At 32.1% G+C, this 13,166-nt stretch overlaps 1 protein-coding gene across 1 annotated transcript in view; it reads right to left on the reverse strand.

Moving 5' to 3' along the window:
- Nucleotides 1-12,134, reverse strand: part of shtd (anaphase promoting complex subunit 1) — a 901,519-nt gene extending 889,385 nt beyond the window's left edge. Inside the window, exon 1 of the mRNA XM_089595858.1 lies at nt 11,708-12,134. Coding sequence (XP_089451984.1) covers nt 11,708-11,731 — 24 coding nt within the window. The 5' untranslated portion in view covers nt 11,732-12,134. The remainder of the gene's footprint in view (nt 1-11,707) is intronic.
- Nucleotides 12,135-13,166: the final 1,032 nt, after the last annotated feature.

The following is a 13,166-nucleotide window of genomic DNA, read 5'->3' on the forward strand; positions in this document are numbered from 1 at the left end:
ACGCAGAAAATTTATCAAGATTGGAACAGCAGCCTCAAAATCGACAAATAAAGAATCTATTACGTAAGAGATCAGCTCTTCATTTTACTCCTACAGTAATCTCTTAAATCTTTTAAGATCTAAATTCAGGTTTTTAAATAAAAAGAAAATATGTTTGTATTTTTGTGGCAATAAAAAATGTAGAAATTAGGCTCCAGGACTTTTTTGCTTTGGTAATAAAGTTGTGAGATAAGAGAAAAAAAAATTTTTTTTAATATACATTTTTGGGAGTTTAAAATCTTAACATCTTTAAAAAATAGCTCTTTTCGAAAATTACACGGGAAAAACCGATAATTAACCGCTCCTTATGTCCAACGATTATTTTATGGCATAAAGAACGCACGATACTTTTCAGCATAAATTTTTACAGCTTATTATTTGACCAAATAAACTGTATGGATTGCGAACAAATATGTTTTTAGTAAGAAGATTTTTGTTCTGAGAAGTGTCAGGAATAAATGTAAAATTTTTAACTGAAAACGTTTCACATTACATGTCAACACACTACGGTGTTCCATTTAGTAAGTCTCGGGCGAAGCTGAGAGGGGGGGCTGCTAGTTTAAAGATAATTGTACTCTTCCTTAAACATTAAAAAGTTAAAGAATTGAACCGAAATTGTGTTGATAATTTTATCATATGCATTCTGTTCTGTTAAATTATTAAATTTTCTAAAATAGAGCAAAAATTATCGTACACACATATCAATTTATCATAGAAGTCGATGACCCTTACAAAGAAAATACCAACACGATTTTTTTACCGTATAATGATTTATTTATTAGCATGTATTTATTATTTTATTTATTTACTAATAAATGCAAGTTTACTTGGGCAAATTTGAGTTGGGCTTTTTTTCGTGACCGTCTTCTGACTGTTCTGTACTCAGTAAGTAACAAGATGTTGCAGTGTTGCTAAGTTGCTTTGGGCGTCTGCTTCTCTCTCGGCGGAGGCCAGATGAGGTGTTATTAAAATTATTTTTACTCAATAATTAATATAAAAAGGCCTGTAAGACTTGTACTCATTTATTTGCTTAGGAATTCGTTTATTACTTAAAATTTTTTGGGGAAAATACTGCGAAAATTCATTAAGTTATACTTGTAAGTGTGCGTTTTTTTTTTGCCAAGATTATAGCTATAAATATACTGCACTATTAAATCGACAATCTTTAAAACTGAATAGTTTGCAATTTAGTACGGAAACATCTGTTGAAATTTTGCACACGTGTAAATAACACTTTCATTTCATACATACTTGAATTTCAGCAAATTCTTGCGAAAACTACTATACCTGAAGATCGTCCTTAATTTGGTAATTCGGTAACCCGATCAATTGGAATATTAATATTCACACTAATAATTAATTTATCAATTAATTGTTTATAAAAAATCCATTTGAGTATTATATATTATGAATTGAAAATAAATAAGCAATTATAATTGTATAAGTCGATAAAAAATGCTATGCAATAGTTATACCGCGGCAGTCCCGGAGTGCCACACGTCTGGTTTTTTTTTTCAAATTACTAATACTTAAACGTAGATTACTAGGCAGTTACTAATAAGGCTGATCAGTGCATATAAGACATTGTCGTTATTGTCTTCACAATTCATGATGGTTTGTTAAAACTATAATATATATTTTTTGATACACTTCGAGTTATTCATTTTTAAACTTCACAGAAGTTCGTTTAATCACCATTAATAAGGCATTTTCACTTCTGACGTCATTACGCAAAATGGCAAGGGCTGGGGGACAAAGTTTGAATTAACACAATAAGTTTAATCGCAACTGCAAAAGTTTATTGAGATATTCCAGTTACTCGACTTGAATACAAAAACTTCTCCATTTTACGAGCTATCAAAGGGGTATTAGATATACAGCATTTTTTTCTTTATAAATAAGTGAAATCGATAAATAAAGTTGTCGTGGGCAAAAAGTAAAGCCGGATAACATTTTTGTTTAAACCCTTTATAAGCATCTGATCGCACCTGTTTTGAAATAGAGCAACAATCGATATTTGATTATTAATTACAAATTATTTCTGCATGACATAACATCACGTAAATAGCCTAAAACTCAGCTCAACTGGAAAGTGTGGATTGCTTGGTTAGAGTGCGCATCGGCTGCTGGGTAGAACCTTTTATGAGACTGAATATTCTCTGGTATAGGAGTAACTTGCACTCTAACCAGAGAATATAGAATATAAGGTAAACGTACCAATGCTGGAACGATTTTTGAAGTACTTTCAGTTTCCTGTACAAAATGGGTATCTAAATCAATTTATGGTTAGTGATTAGATTATTTATCGATTAATTAGGTTCTTATGAGGCCATAGCTCTTCAAAAAATCAAGAAATGATAAAAAATACAAAATTACGATAAGAATTACGAAATAATCAATATGTACGTATACTGGAACAAGGATTGTGTTCTATGTAACACTGTTCCATTTTTTACGTACGTATGGTGGAACAAGTATATAAGGTGAACAAATAGTCGTAATTTACATTTAAACGTTTAATTTTATTTCTAATGAAATACTTAACAACAAACTTTTTTAGAAATAATTGTTGATTAGAAAATACTTTAATAAAATCACAGTACAATCTGGAAAAGTTTTAGATTTTTTACTTAATTTCTGTTTTTGTTTTTTTTTTGTATTTCTTTCATTTTATTTTGTAGCACTTTTGCTTCTTCTCGTAATTTCTTCTTTTCTTCTTGTAATAGCTTTCTTTAAGCTATTTTTTCTTGTTTTTCGGCTTCCTTTCTCTCTTTTTCTTCGTGTACTTTTATCCAAGCATCAGAAGTTCCAGCCACAGGTAATTTTTGTTTTTTCGTTTGTTCCAGTTCAATTTTTTTTTTCTTGGATAAATACTTCTCAGGTAACATGTACATGTTTGTAAAACTATTTGCTCTATCAACGGTTGCTGTTAAAAAATAAATGTACAAATAAAATGTAAGAAATATGTATTTGTAGGTACAATTTATATTACTTTGATTACTCATACATGGAATATTTTCAATATTATTTTTGTTACTGCTGTCTTTTTTATTTTTATTTTCTCAACCAACATCTTTTCCCAATTTAAGAGCATGATTTTCATTGATCATATTATTGCCTAATATTTCACCACTAAAAACTTCGTGGGTGGAATCCAAATTGTCTTTTGATTATCTGTATTAACGTATTCTACAGTTATAAAATTTTTACGATTAGTTACATTGACATTAGAGGTATAGTTATTTAAAAAAATATACTTTTACAAACCTGAGAGTTCTATAATCTCAAGGGAGTTTGATTTATTTCAACATTAATTTCATGATTTTTACTATCCCAACTAATCATATTATTTTCATAACCATTTTCTATCAAATCTCACAAATTTTTATCAGCAATTAGTGGCTTATCGTTATTATTTTCATTTTCAGTATAAGTAAATACATTATTTTAAAATGGATTGATATTTATAGGATGATCCAAAAGGGTAATAGGTGGGGATTGATAAAAATCACTGAGAAAAGTGGTTATATGAGTTTCCCGTATACATACAATATCTTCAACATTTTTAATTGTTGGCTTGTTTTTCATGTTAGATCCTAAAGGTAATTACAAAAGAAAAAATATTTTGTAACTAAAAAAATTGTTTAAAAAATCACATTATATAAAATTAATAGAATGTAGTTAAAAAATTTTGTATGTTAATAAAAAAATTAATTCAAATAAAGAAAAATTAAGTATGTCTACCATTAGTAGATGTAAGTTTTAGCTTGTAATAAAAAAGAATCTTATTTTTAATTTTTCCAGTCCATATTTGTGTTTTTTTACAATCTTCAAATTCTTTTAATAATTCTTCTGATATACATTCATTGAGCATTTGAGAAAATCTATTAGACTGAATCATCCTAGAATTCATGTGCATATTTTCAGAATTTTCAGATGATTTTCTAACGTCATCAGTATGAGTTGATATTGGAAATTTATTTTTCTTATTTAAAATATCAAACTTAACAGCACTCGGGTTAAAAGGCATAAGCCCACAAGCTTGAAAACCGTTTCAAATGATTTTTTTCTCATCGACCAAGGCATCTAAAGCAATATGCAAAACAGGAGCAAACTCTTCTTTTCCTAACTTCAAGGTGTTATTTTGTATTTTTCATCTTGGCACAGTTCTCTTCCATGACTCTTTCAAGAAATGAAACAGAGCTACATCTAATGGCTGTATTAAATGAGTAGCGTTTGGGTATAATGAAATTAACTCTATCTTATTCTCACGACAAAATCTGACTAAAGGAATAGTTACATGAGAAGCATGTCCATCTAGATATAAAATAACTGGAAAGCAGATACTATTCTTGACTAGCCATGGATACCATACATTAGCTGCATATTAAAAAAAAACTTCTGTGGTCATCCATCCTGAATCAGAGAGACCAACTCCTCACCCTTTTGGGATTTTTTCTAAAATATGTGAGGGGACTTCTTTTTTGTAAATATACAGCACCATAGGAGGGGCTCTGGTCCCATCAGCAGAGTAGTTAAAAAGCACAGTCATACCCTCCTTTTCATTAGCATCAACTACTTTGTAGACAGCTTTAGAGCCTCTTTCAGTCAGCACTTTGTCACTTTTAGGGCATAACAAGAAGTTGGACTCATCGCAGTTGAAAATACGAGAAGCTTCAATCTCAAGTAAATTTTGCTCCTTCAAATATTGCCTTACTTCTGAAAACCAGCCTAAAAGGTTCTCTTTAGTTACGGAGGCCCGAGTAAGTGTTAGATTCTGAGGTGTTCTGAGGGACAGTTCAGGATGTCGTTTTGCGAACCCTTCGTACCAGTGCCTTCCTGGTCAAGAGTTAGTAAATGGTGTGTCCTTATTTTTATCGATGACATAACTCTGGACAGTGTCTAATAAATCTGTTTTTGAAACAGGAAATTCATGAACAGCTCTGTAACGAATCCAATCAACAATTTTTGATTCTTCTGTAGCTTTTAATATTGTTGGAGGCCCAATCTTCCAATCAGATTTTTGAGAATTTTTTTGACGCCTATGTATAGTTGTTGAAGGTACATAGAATGTTTTTGCTGCTTTTCTTCTAGAAATTCCATGACTAACTGCTTTAATGGCTAAATCAAGGGATTCTTAAGGATAAGTTTTAAAGTTTTTTTTAATACAACTACTGTTTTTTTTTTCGATTTATTGCCATCCACACTTTTAAGCTATTGTTCGACGATTTTTCTTCCCTTAACTTTTTTTTTTACTTGTCTTTGCCATTTTTTATCCGGAAAAACAATACTTGAGCTGTAAATTATATTAAATAATAAGGAAAAAAAAATTGTCAGTGCAATGATATGTCAGCATTTATGTATAATACTTAGGTTATGTTTATAGGTTACATACTTACTTTAATGTATACCACTCAATAAAATACATTATTTATGACGTACCTATGAATAAATGCCGCTGTGTGACATATGACTTATGTACTGTACAAAAGAATTTACAAGAAAACACGATAAAATGATTTAATTGATCAAAATACTTTGAAGCGACACTTTGTTTACGCTGTTTTACGAAACAGACATATAGTGCTATAGTTATGTGTCCATGAGACGGAACGCAACAGTTTTCTGCTCCACTAAGCAGAATATTCAAAACTTTAGTGTCCATTAGCCGGATCATCTGAATAAATTATCAAAACAGTCCTTAACTTTCATAAAACTTGAAAATTTCTCATTCTACATGTTCTAAGCATTATTTAAAATACATTAACACATTAAACATTGTGACAAACAATAAATAGACATCAAAACATCTAAGGGATATGTATACGAATTCAACGATATTATTCATCACTTATTATAGGCTTTCTATAAGATATTTTTTGCACATCATTATATGATAAAAAAAACCGTCATTCTTAACAAATTGTTTAATCACTTATCATTATGATTGCTTATACATTTTAAAGTAAATATTAAATTAGTTGGATATAATTTTGATTATTTACATTTGGTTAATTTTTAAAGTCCGTTTCACGAATAGGACACGTTCCAGCATCGGTACGTTTGCCTTACTCTTCTTGCATAGAAGGCCAGATGGGCCATTTTCGCGTCCACAGCATTTTCTCTTAATATTTTAGTTATGCCCCAATAAGGCAGGCAGCGTTAGTGTCGGGATACAACCACGTAACTTACCCATAGAATATAGATGCTGATAACTATTACCTTCCGAGCAGCACGGCAGAATGGCCATTTATCAGTATTTTATATACTACTGATTTTCGATGCGAAACTACTGGAAAACACGTTTAAACTACAATTAATTAATAAAATATCGATAAAGAAACTTTCCATTTCATCCAACATTAACACATACTCTTTTTCGTAATCGGACATAGAGGCTGCTTCTAATGAGATTATGCACATGAGATCAGCATTGATGCCGGGACTCAAGTTCAACTCATTAACCAAGACTTTCATGAGCGAAACACAGGGAAGAGCAGTATTTTTTTTGTTACGTAAAAATTTGTATGCACGAGGGGATTGAAAGTAAAGATCCAGCGCGAAGTGTTTTTCATCGTCATCCCACTTTCTTTTTTTGTTGTGATTAAGTTGCATTTTAACCACTAAATATGAATTTTCATTTAAAAGAGAGGCTAAACTCTGTAAAATTTTTTCCGTTTTTATTGTTTCATTAGATTTTTTTTGAAATCCTTATAATTTTTTTTCGATAAGAATCTAACTTTGCTTTAAGCAGACAAATTCGTGTTTTCATTTGTTTGTTTTCATTTGTTAACTTAACAATCATGGGCTGAATCTGATTTTTATTAGTTTTTTTTGGTTGATTGTTTTTGGTCACCGGCTATTGATAAGATAATTCTTCTTTGAGAATAGAATCATGATGAATTGAACTGTCTTGCTGGAAATTTTTGTGAACAGTATAGTTAGTATTGTCGACAGCATTTTGTACGAATGAAGAAAAATTTTCGACCACAGAAGGTAAACTAACATTATCATCATTTGGACTAACTTCTTCATTTTGTACAATGATGATAACTGTAAGTGGCAAAGCGTTGGCTGTGAGAACCTTTTTAACCAGCACCATAAAATAAAAAATCTTTACCAAGAAAATGTTTACAACAAATCCGCATATTGTCCACCTGACGTTCATCCAAAGTAAGAATGTCCTCCAAACCGATTTTTTTGCACCGTTTTTTAGAGCTATTTAAAAACGTTTCTCGTTACTCGTTACATGATAGGGGTAAATGACCCACTTACTGTGCAGGCACCAATTACTGCACACTCGACAGTAACTGAAAATAAGAAAAACAGACTGAAAAATTTGGGTGCTTGGATATTGTAACACGTACGGACATTAATATCGTTCAATCCAGAATCATACTTTACATCATGACATTTATAACTGTTTAACAGAGTGACTCTAAACGAATCTAACCTACAAAACTTTGTAGTCGTACGTAGTGATTGGTGCGCAGCAATTGGGTCTAGGGCTTCAGCATGAAAACCTTATATTTAATTATTTAAAAAAAAAAAAAAATAAAGATTAAGTAAAACTGGTTCAATTTACATCGAAAAACATTGAGAAATGAGAAATTTAGTACAATCAAAAATTTCAGTGCGCAGTAATTGGGTCATTTACCCCTATATATTTTCTAAAATATTACCTACTACACTGTGCACTTACTATAAAAACTGTAAATATTTACATTCTATTAGTAAGTAATATCAATAATTAAAAAATAATAAAAGCTCTGAAATTCTTTAGAATCCAGAAAGACTTAACGCTACAACAATTAAGGGGCCTTGGAAGGTTGGTACCCGACCTAGGGTAGGGTGCCATAAGAAATCAACGCTTTTTGACAGTAAATTTTTCAATACAGTTATTTCGTTAAAATCAAACTACAAGATCAAAAAATTTCCGGAAAAGTACCGTGAAATTATAATTGTGAAAATCGGGAGATGTTGCGAAGCAAGCCAGATCAATATTTCAGACTTTTATTGCGATTTTCTCTCAAGTTCGGTCTTTGACCCTATATTTTTAAGAACATAACAAGTTCTTTCTAAAAAAATACACAAAAACTATTTGCAATTTTTGAGGTCCATCAAAGATTTCTGAAGATATACCTGATTTTGTGACCAGTGTCCATAAAAGTAGGTGTTAAATTGGTGAATTTTTAGTAGCGATTTGCGAAAAAATTAAGTCATTGGCCCCAGTATTTTCTTATTGCAAATGAGTTTGACATACTTTATGTATATACTTCCAGAATTTCAGAGGTTACGATCAAGCCGATAAAAATCGCCTAAGCCACTCTAAATTAAATTATCTAATGTTATTTACAACCACCTGCATCTATTTCAAAAATATAATTTTTTGGTGAAGGGGTTATTAAATTTTATGTAAGTGAATTGTTAAACTCATACTTTGCAGTGCAACATATTAAATTTTTTGAACCCTATTGGATATAAAAAAAAAAATTTTTCATCAACTTTTCTGTATTATTTACAGGCTCTTAAAAATCTCGCTCTCCACGAAAATTTAACTTTATCCCCACATTTATATCATGTACTTAACATTAAAATCCGTGCTAGTTACTATCTGAGTCAATAATCTAAATTTAATCGAAGGTACAAAGCATTATGGGACAGCGTTATAAGCTCTTAGTAAGAAAAGAAGCGTTATGGACTCTTGCATTTTTGTAGAAAAATCCATATTGCAACGCACCTAATGACAATTAAACTTCACCCTTGCGCTTGTACTATGTACAAAACATTTTTATTTCAACCACCACCTTTCAAGTCGATAACCGAACGCCTTGAGGAGATACATGACATTCCTTAGCGTTGCGGACTCTTAATTTTTGAGTTGGGCAGATTAAATTGAAAAATTCGCTAGCTTGTATCTTTGGGTTACAGAACTGAAAAAAATAAAAAACAATTCCTACAAAGTTCTTAATCCTCGTAGAATACCAAACGTTTGAATTGCAATGCCCAAACTCAATTACGTGTATTGGCGGTATTACTTTGCGTAGGAATTTTAAATTCGCAAAATTTCTGTGCTACAACAATAACACCATTCAAATCTTGGATGAATTTTTTTTTTCTCTAAAATGCATGGAAATGTTGTTTTTGTTAATAACTTCCAAATCCCATGCCGTAAAAAAAATAAAACATCCGTATATTGTTTCCAGGAGTTGTCGAAACTGAATGTATGGGTGAAACTGGAGTCCACAACACTAATTTAGCCTTTTCTTGCATGTACAATTAAACTAACACTTCTTTATGATCTGAATTTTGTTGTACCCTTACCAGAAAACATCCCTTAATTATTTTAAAAAAATTTTTAGACCGATATCTCCTCACACGATGTTATACTCGACAAAACCACGAAATACACTTGTTTCCGTAGAATAATCCATATACATAAAAATATTTTTTTAAAGTTAAAACCTTTACAAATATAAAAGCTCTTGTGTCCAAACGCATAAACTGCATGCAAGATTATAGTCACCAACCTTTGAAAGAAAAAAAAGCCGCAAGGCAATACTAAAAAACTGTGAAAATACTATGCGCGGAATTGGGCATATAGCATATAAAAAAGTGCCACTGTCAAAAATATTCACTTTAGGAAAATAATTTTCTATAATCATAGTTTTCTTTTAATTACTACTAATGCAATTCCTTATCGTTCATTTTTTTTTTTTTTTTTTTTTTTTTATCTGCAACAACAATTTACAAAGAGGTATTAGCGATCTTGCTAAAATTTACCTATAAACGAACAAGAACGTAAGAATAAGTTTACTAAAACTGCACCACGTAATAAAACAAATGTAAATTTTCAATTTAAAGCAATTTAATCAACACTTTTTGGAAACACGTGCTTTTTTAATATGTTATATGTATTAATGGGCCGTGCCAAAAAATTATTTTTGTTTTTATGTACGTACCAAAACGTCAACTTGGGATGAGTTTTTATTTTTCTTTCAACATTACTTACCAATAGTAACGTTGTGCGAACAGTAACGCCTTTTATATAATTGTTATTACCGCATATAATAAAACTCTCAAACAACTTACTTTGAATTACCAGACTTTGGAAATCTGTAAAAACTCAGATAGGGATGTTTCAGCTTCGAGTTGCAGCATCCCTTGTACGAACAGGTGATTTTAGGCATCGTGAGTGAGTAATAATTTCATTGAACTATTAACTGAGATGATTTTAACTGAGCGTGTAGGTACTATGTACGAAAAAATAACTATCCGTGCATCCGTTTGACAGGACCAACCACGAGGTTATGATTTATTGTCAGGATATCGAAACAAAACCAGCAAAAAAGGCGGTTATTTTTTGCGCACTCATGTCTTTATTTAAAAGTCTTAAATTGTTTTACAACATACATTAACTTGTGTTAAAATGTGCTATGAACAGTTTTCGTTTCTTTTCAATAGAAAATAAATATGAGATATTTCATACATGAATTCTTTAAGGAATATTAGACACAAAAACAATAAAAAAATTTTTTACGCTTCAATGAAAAATAAGTAAGTAGTAAAAAAGTAGTAAATAAAAAAAAAGCTGAAAGAAGTGCATTGAACCCAAGAACATAAGGTTCAAATGCAATAGTTTTACCGCAGAGCTATCGACAATACAGATTAGATGAGAGATATTGTGAAATTTACTACGGTGCCCCTGCATAAGCTTTTGATATGCGTGTTAAGAAAAACTAATTTACAACTTTTTGTTAGAGTTTCATTAACGATATTTTATTAAATAATTGTAGTTGAAGCGTGTTTTCCAGTAGATTTCGCATCGAAAATCAGTAATATATAAGATACTGATAAATAGGCATTCTGCCGTGCTGCTCGGAAGGTAATAGTTATCGGCAGCTATGGGTAAGTTACCTGATTGTCCCCCGACGTACACTAACGCTGTCTGCCTTATGGGGAGCATAACTAAAATATTAAGAGAAAATGCTGCGGACGCGAAAACGGCCCATCTGTACTTCTATGCAAGGAGAGTATATTATATATTCTCTGGTTAGAGTGCAAGTCGCAAGTTACTCCTATACCAGAGAATATACAGTATCATGAAAAGCTCTACCCAGCAGCCGATGCGCACTTTAACTAAACAATCTAACACTTTTCAGTTGAGCTATTCAGTTTTAGGCATAGACATATAAAGAAGTTTTAGGCTGTTTATCGATTTCACTTATTTTTAACGAAAGAATGCCGTATATATCCAGTATCCATTTGATAGCTCGTGAAAAGAAGAAGTATTTGTAATCAAACCGAGTAACTGGAATATGTCAATAAATTTTAAAGTCGCGATTAAACTTATTGTGTGAATTCAAACGTAGTCACCCAGCCCTCGATATTTTCGATGATGAAGTCAGAAGTAAAAATACCTCATACTGCATAAGCACTGGTTTTACGTTCAAATGTGTGATGATATCAAACGAAATCAAAATTATTATGCAAATGTCAACGTTCCTTTTTACAATAATTTATCTTATTGTTATCTATAAATTACATACCAGCTAAATAAATGATTAACATGCATTTAGTAAAAAACATCAATTGTAAATGTACACCGCTACATTGCGACAAAAAAGTTCAAATGTGTGGCAAGTTTATGTTCTTGCAATTTACTTACGACAGGATTGGTTCCATATATCATTGTGTATAAAATAGGGCAAAATTTCACAACAGTGGCAATGTATTTGAACGAGTCAAGTATCACCTTTTTACATTTCGTAATTTATTACGACAATTATATATAATCACAGAAAGTATCCTCCACTTAAGCATTAATTGCTTTTAATAAGCGTAAAAAGGCACATTACATCACATAATTAAGAATTGCCTAAATTCTTATTGACTTATTTAACCTTTGATCCATCGACGACACTGTAACGGACGCTATAAAATAATAAAAAAGTGGCCTTATACATAAAAATTGGTTGGAACTTGGGTTGGGATACACAAACTACGTTATATTCTTCATTTTTCATTGAGGTGAATGTATTTAAGGTAAAAACTAGGTACCCACAATGGTAACGTTTCGTTTACTGCATGACTGTAAGGGGCTACTCGCGGTAAAATCGAAATATCGGAAAGCATACAGTGGGCAATGGGTCGAGGACACTGTGAAGCCGCGGTTCCATGGCTGCGGAAGTAACTCAAGTAACCAACGAAACGTCACCATAGACATAAAAGAAAATAAGACTGCTTATTCGTATGCACAGCGCTGGAGCATAGGTAGAAGGAGACACAACATCGAACGTGGATTTCTATCTCTCTCGCACATTGCCAGAGGTGGGATGTTGCCATGTTGTGCTTCAGCACCGTACATAGGAACGAGCAGTCTATCTTTCTTATATGTCTATGAACGTCAGCGCGTCACAAAAAAAATTTTCGCGCAGTCCCCCGCTATCGGTTTAGCAAGTGACGCTTCCGTTTCAGTTAGACAAAAAGTTCGTCGTGTACATGGATACGGAACTCGGCGTAACGTATCGACGAAAGTCAACGAAATATTAATTTAACATCATAATTACCATGTTTTTTTGATGCTTTCACGTGTAATCATACTTATAGCAGTGTTAACTGTCACTAAATACCAAGAAATAACAGTCATCCAATAATAATTTTTGTTAAATACACTATATCAAACTATTCCCACTTGAACTCTTCAAGACCATTGGCTGCTACTCTAACGAAAGGTACTGTTCCGCATACATATGCACGATGTACTTTTAGGCTGCAGTCACATGGAGCGCATTAGAGCGAGCAGGATAGAATTGTCCCCATAAGCGACTGTGTCAAGTCTATTGCGCAGCGCAATAGGGCTATTTTGCGGCGATCTGCTCATCTGCAGACATCTGCTCACCAAAGTCTACTCAGCAGTTTTACCAGATCTCCCAGTCTTCTACGCCATCCACATGACGAGCCCATTCATTTTTAAGCGCCCTCGTCCTTGGTTGGCCCGCGTCTATTCGCTACCAAAAGGATAAAATTCGCCGTCTAATAATGGATTAAGGCATCATGCTACCGTCATCTAGGATGCGTTACGTAAGCTCTAGCAGTTAATCTTCAAGTATCTCAGTATCCTAGAT

Source organism: Copidosoma floridanum, unplaced genomic scaffold (genome assembly GCF_036245765.1).
Source record: "Copidosoma floridanum isolate Cflo_tuat_1 unplaced genomic scaffold, Cflo_Japanese_pri ptg000004l, whole genome shotgun sequence".
NCBI lineage: Eukaryota > Metazoa > Arthropoda > Insecta > Hymenoptera > Encyrtidae > Copidosoma > Copidosoma floridanum.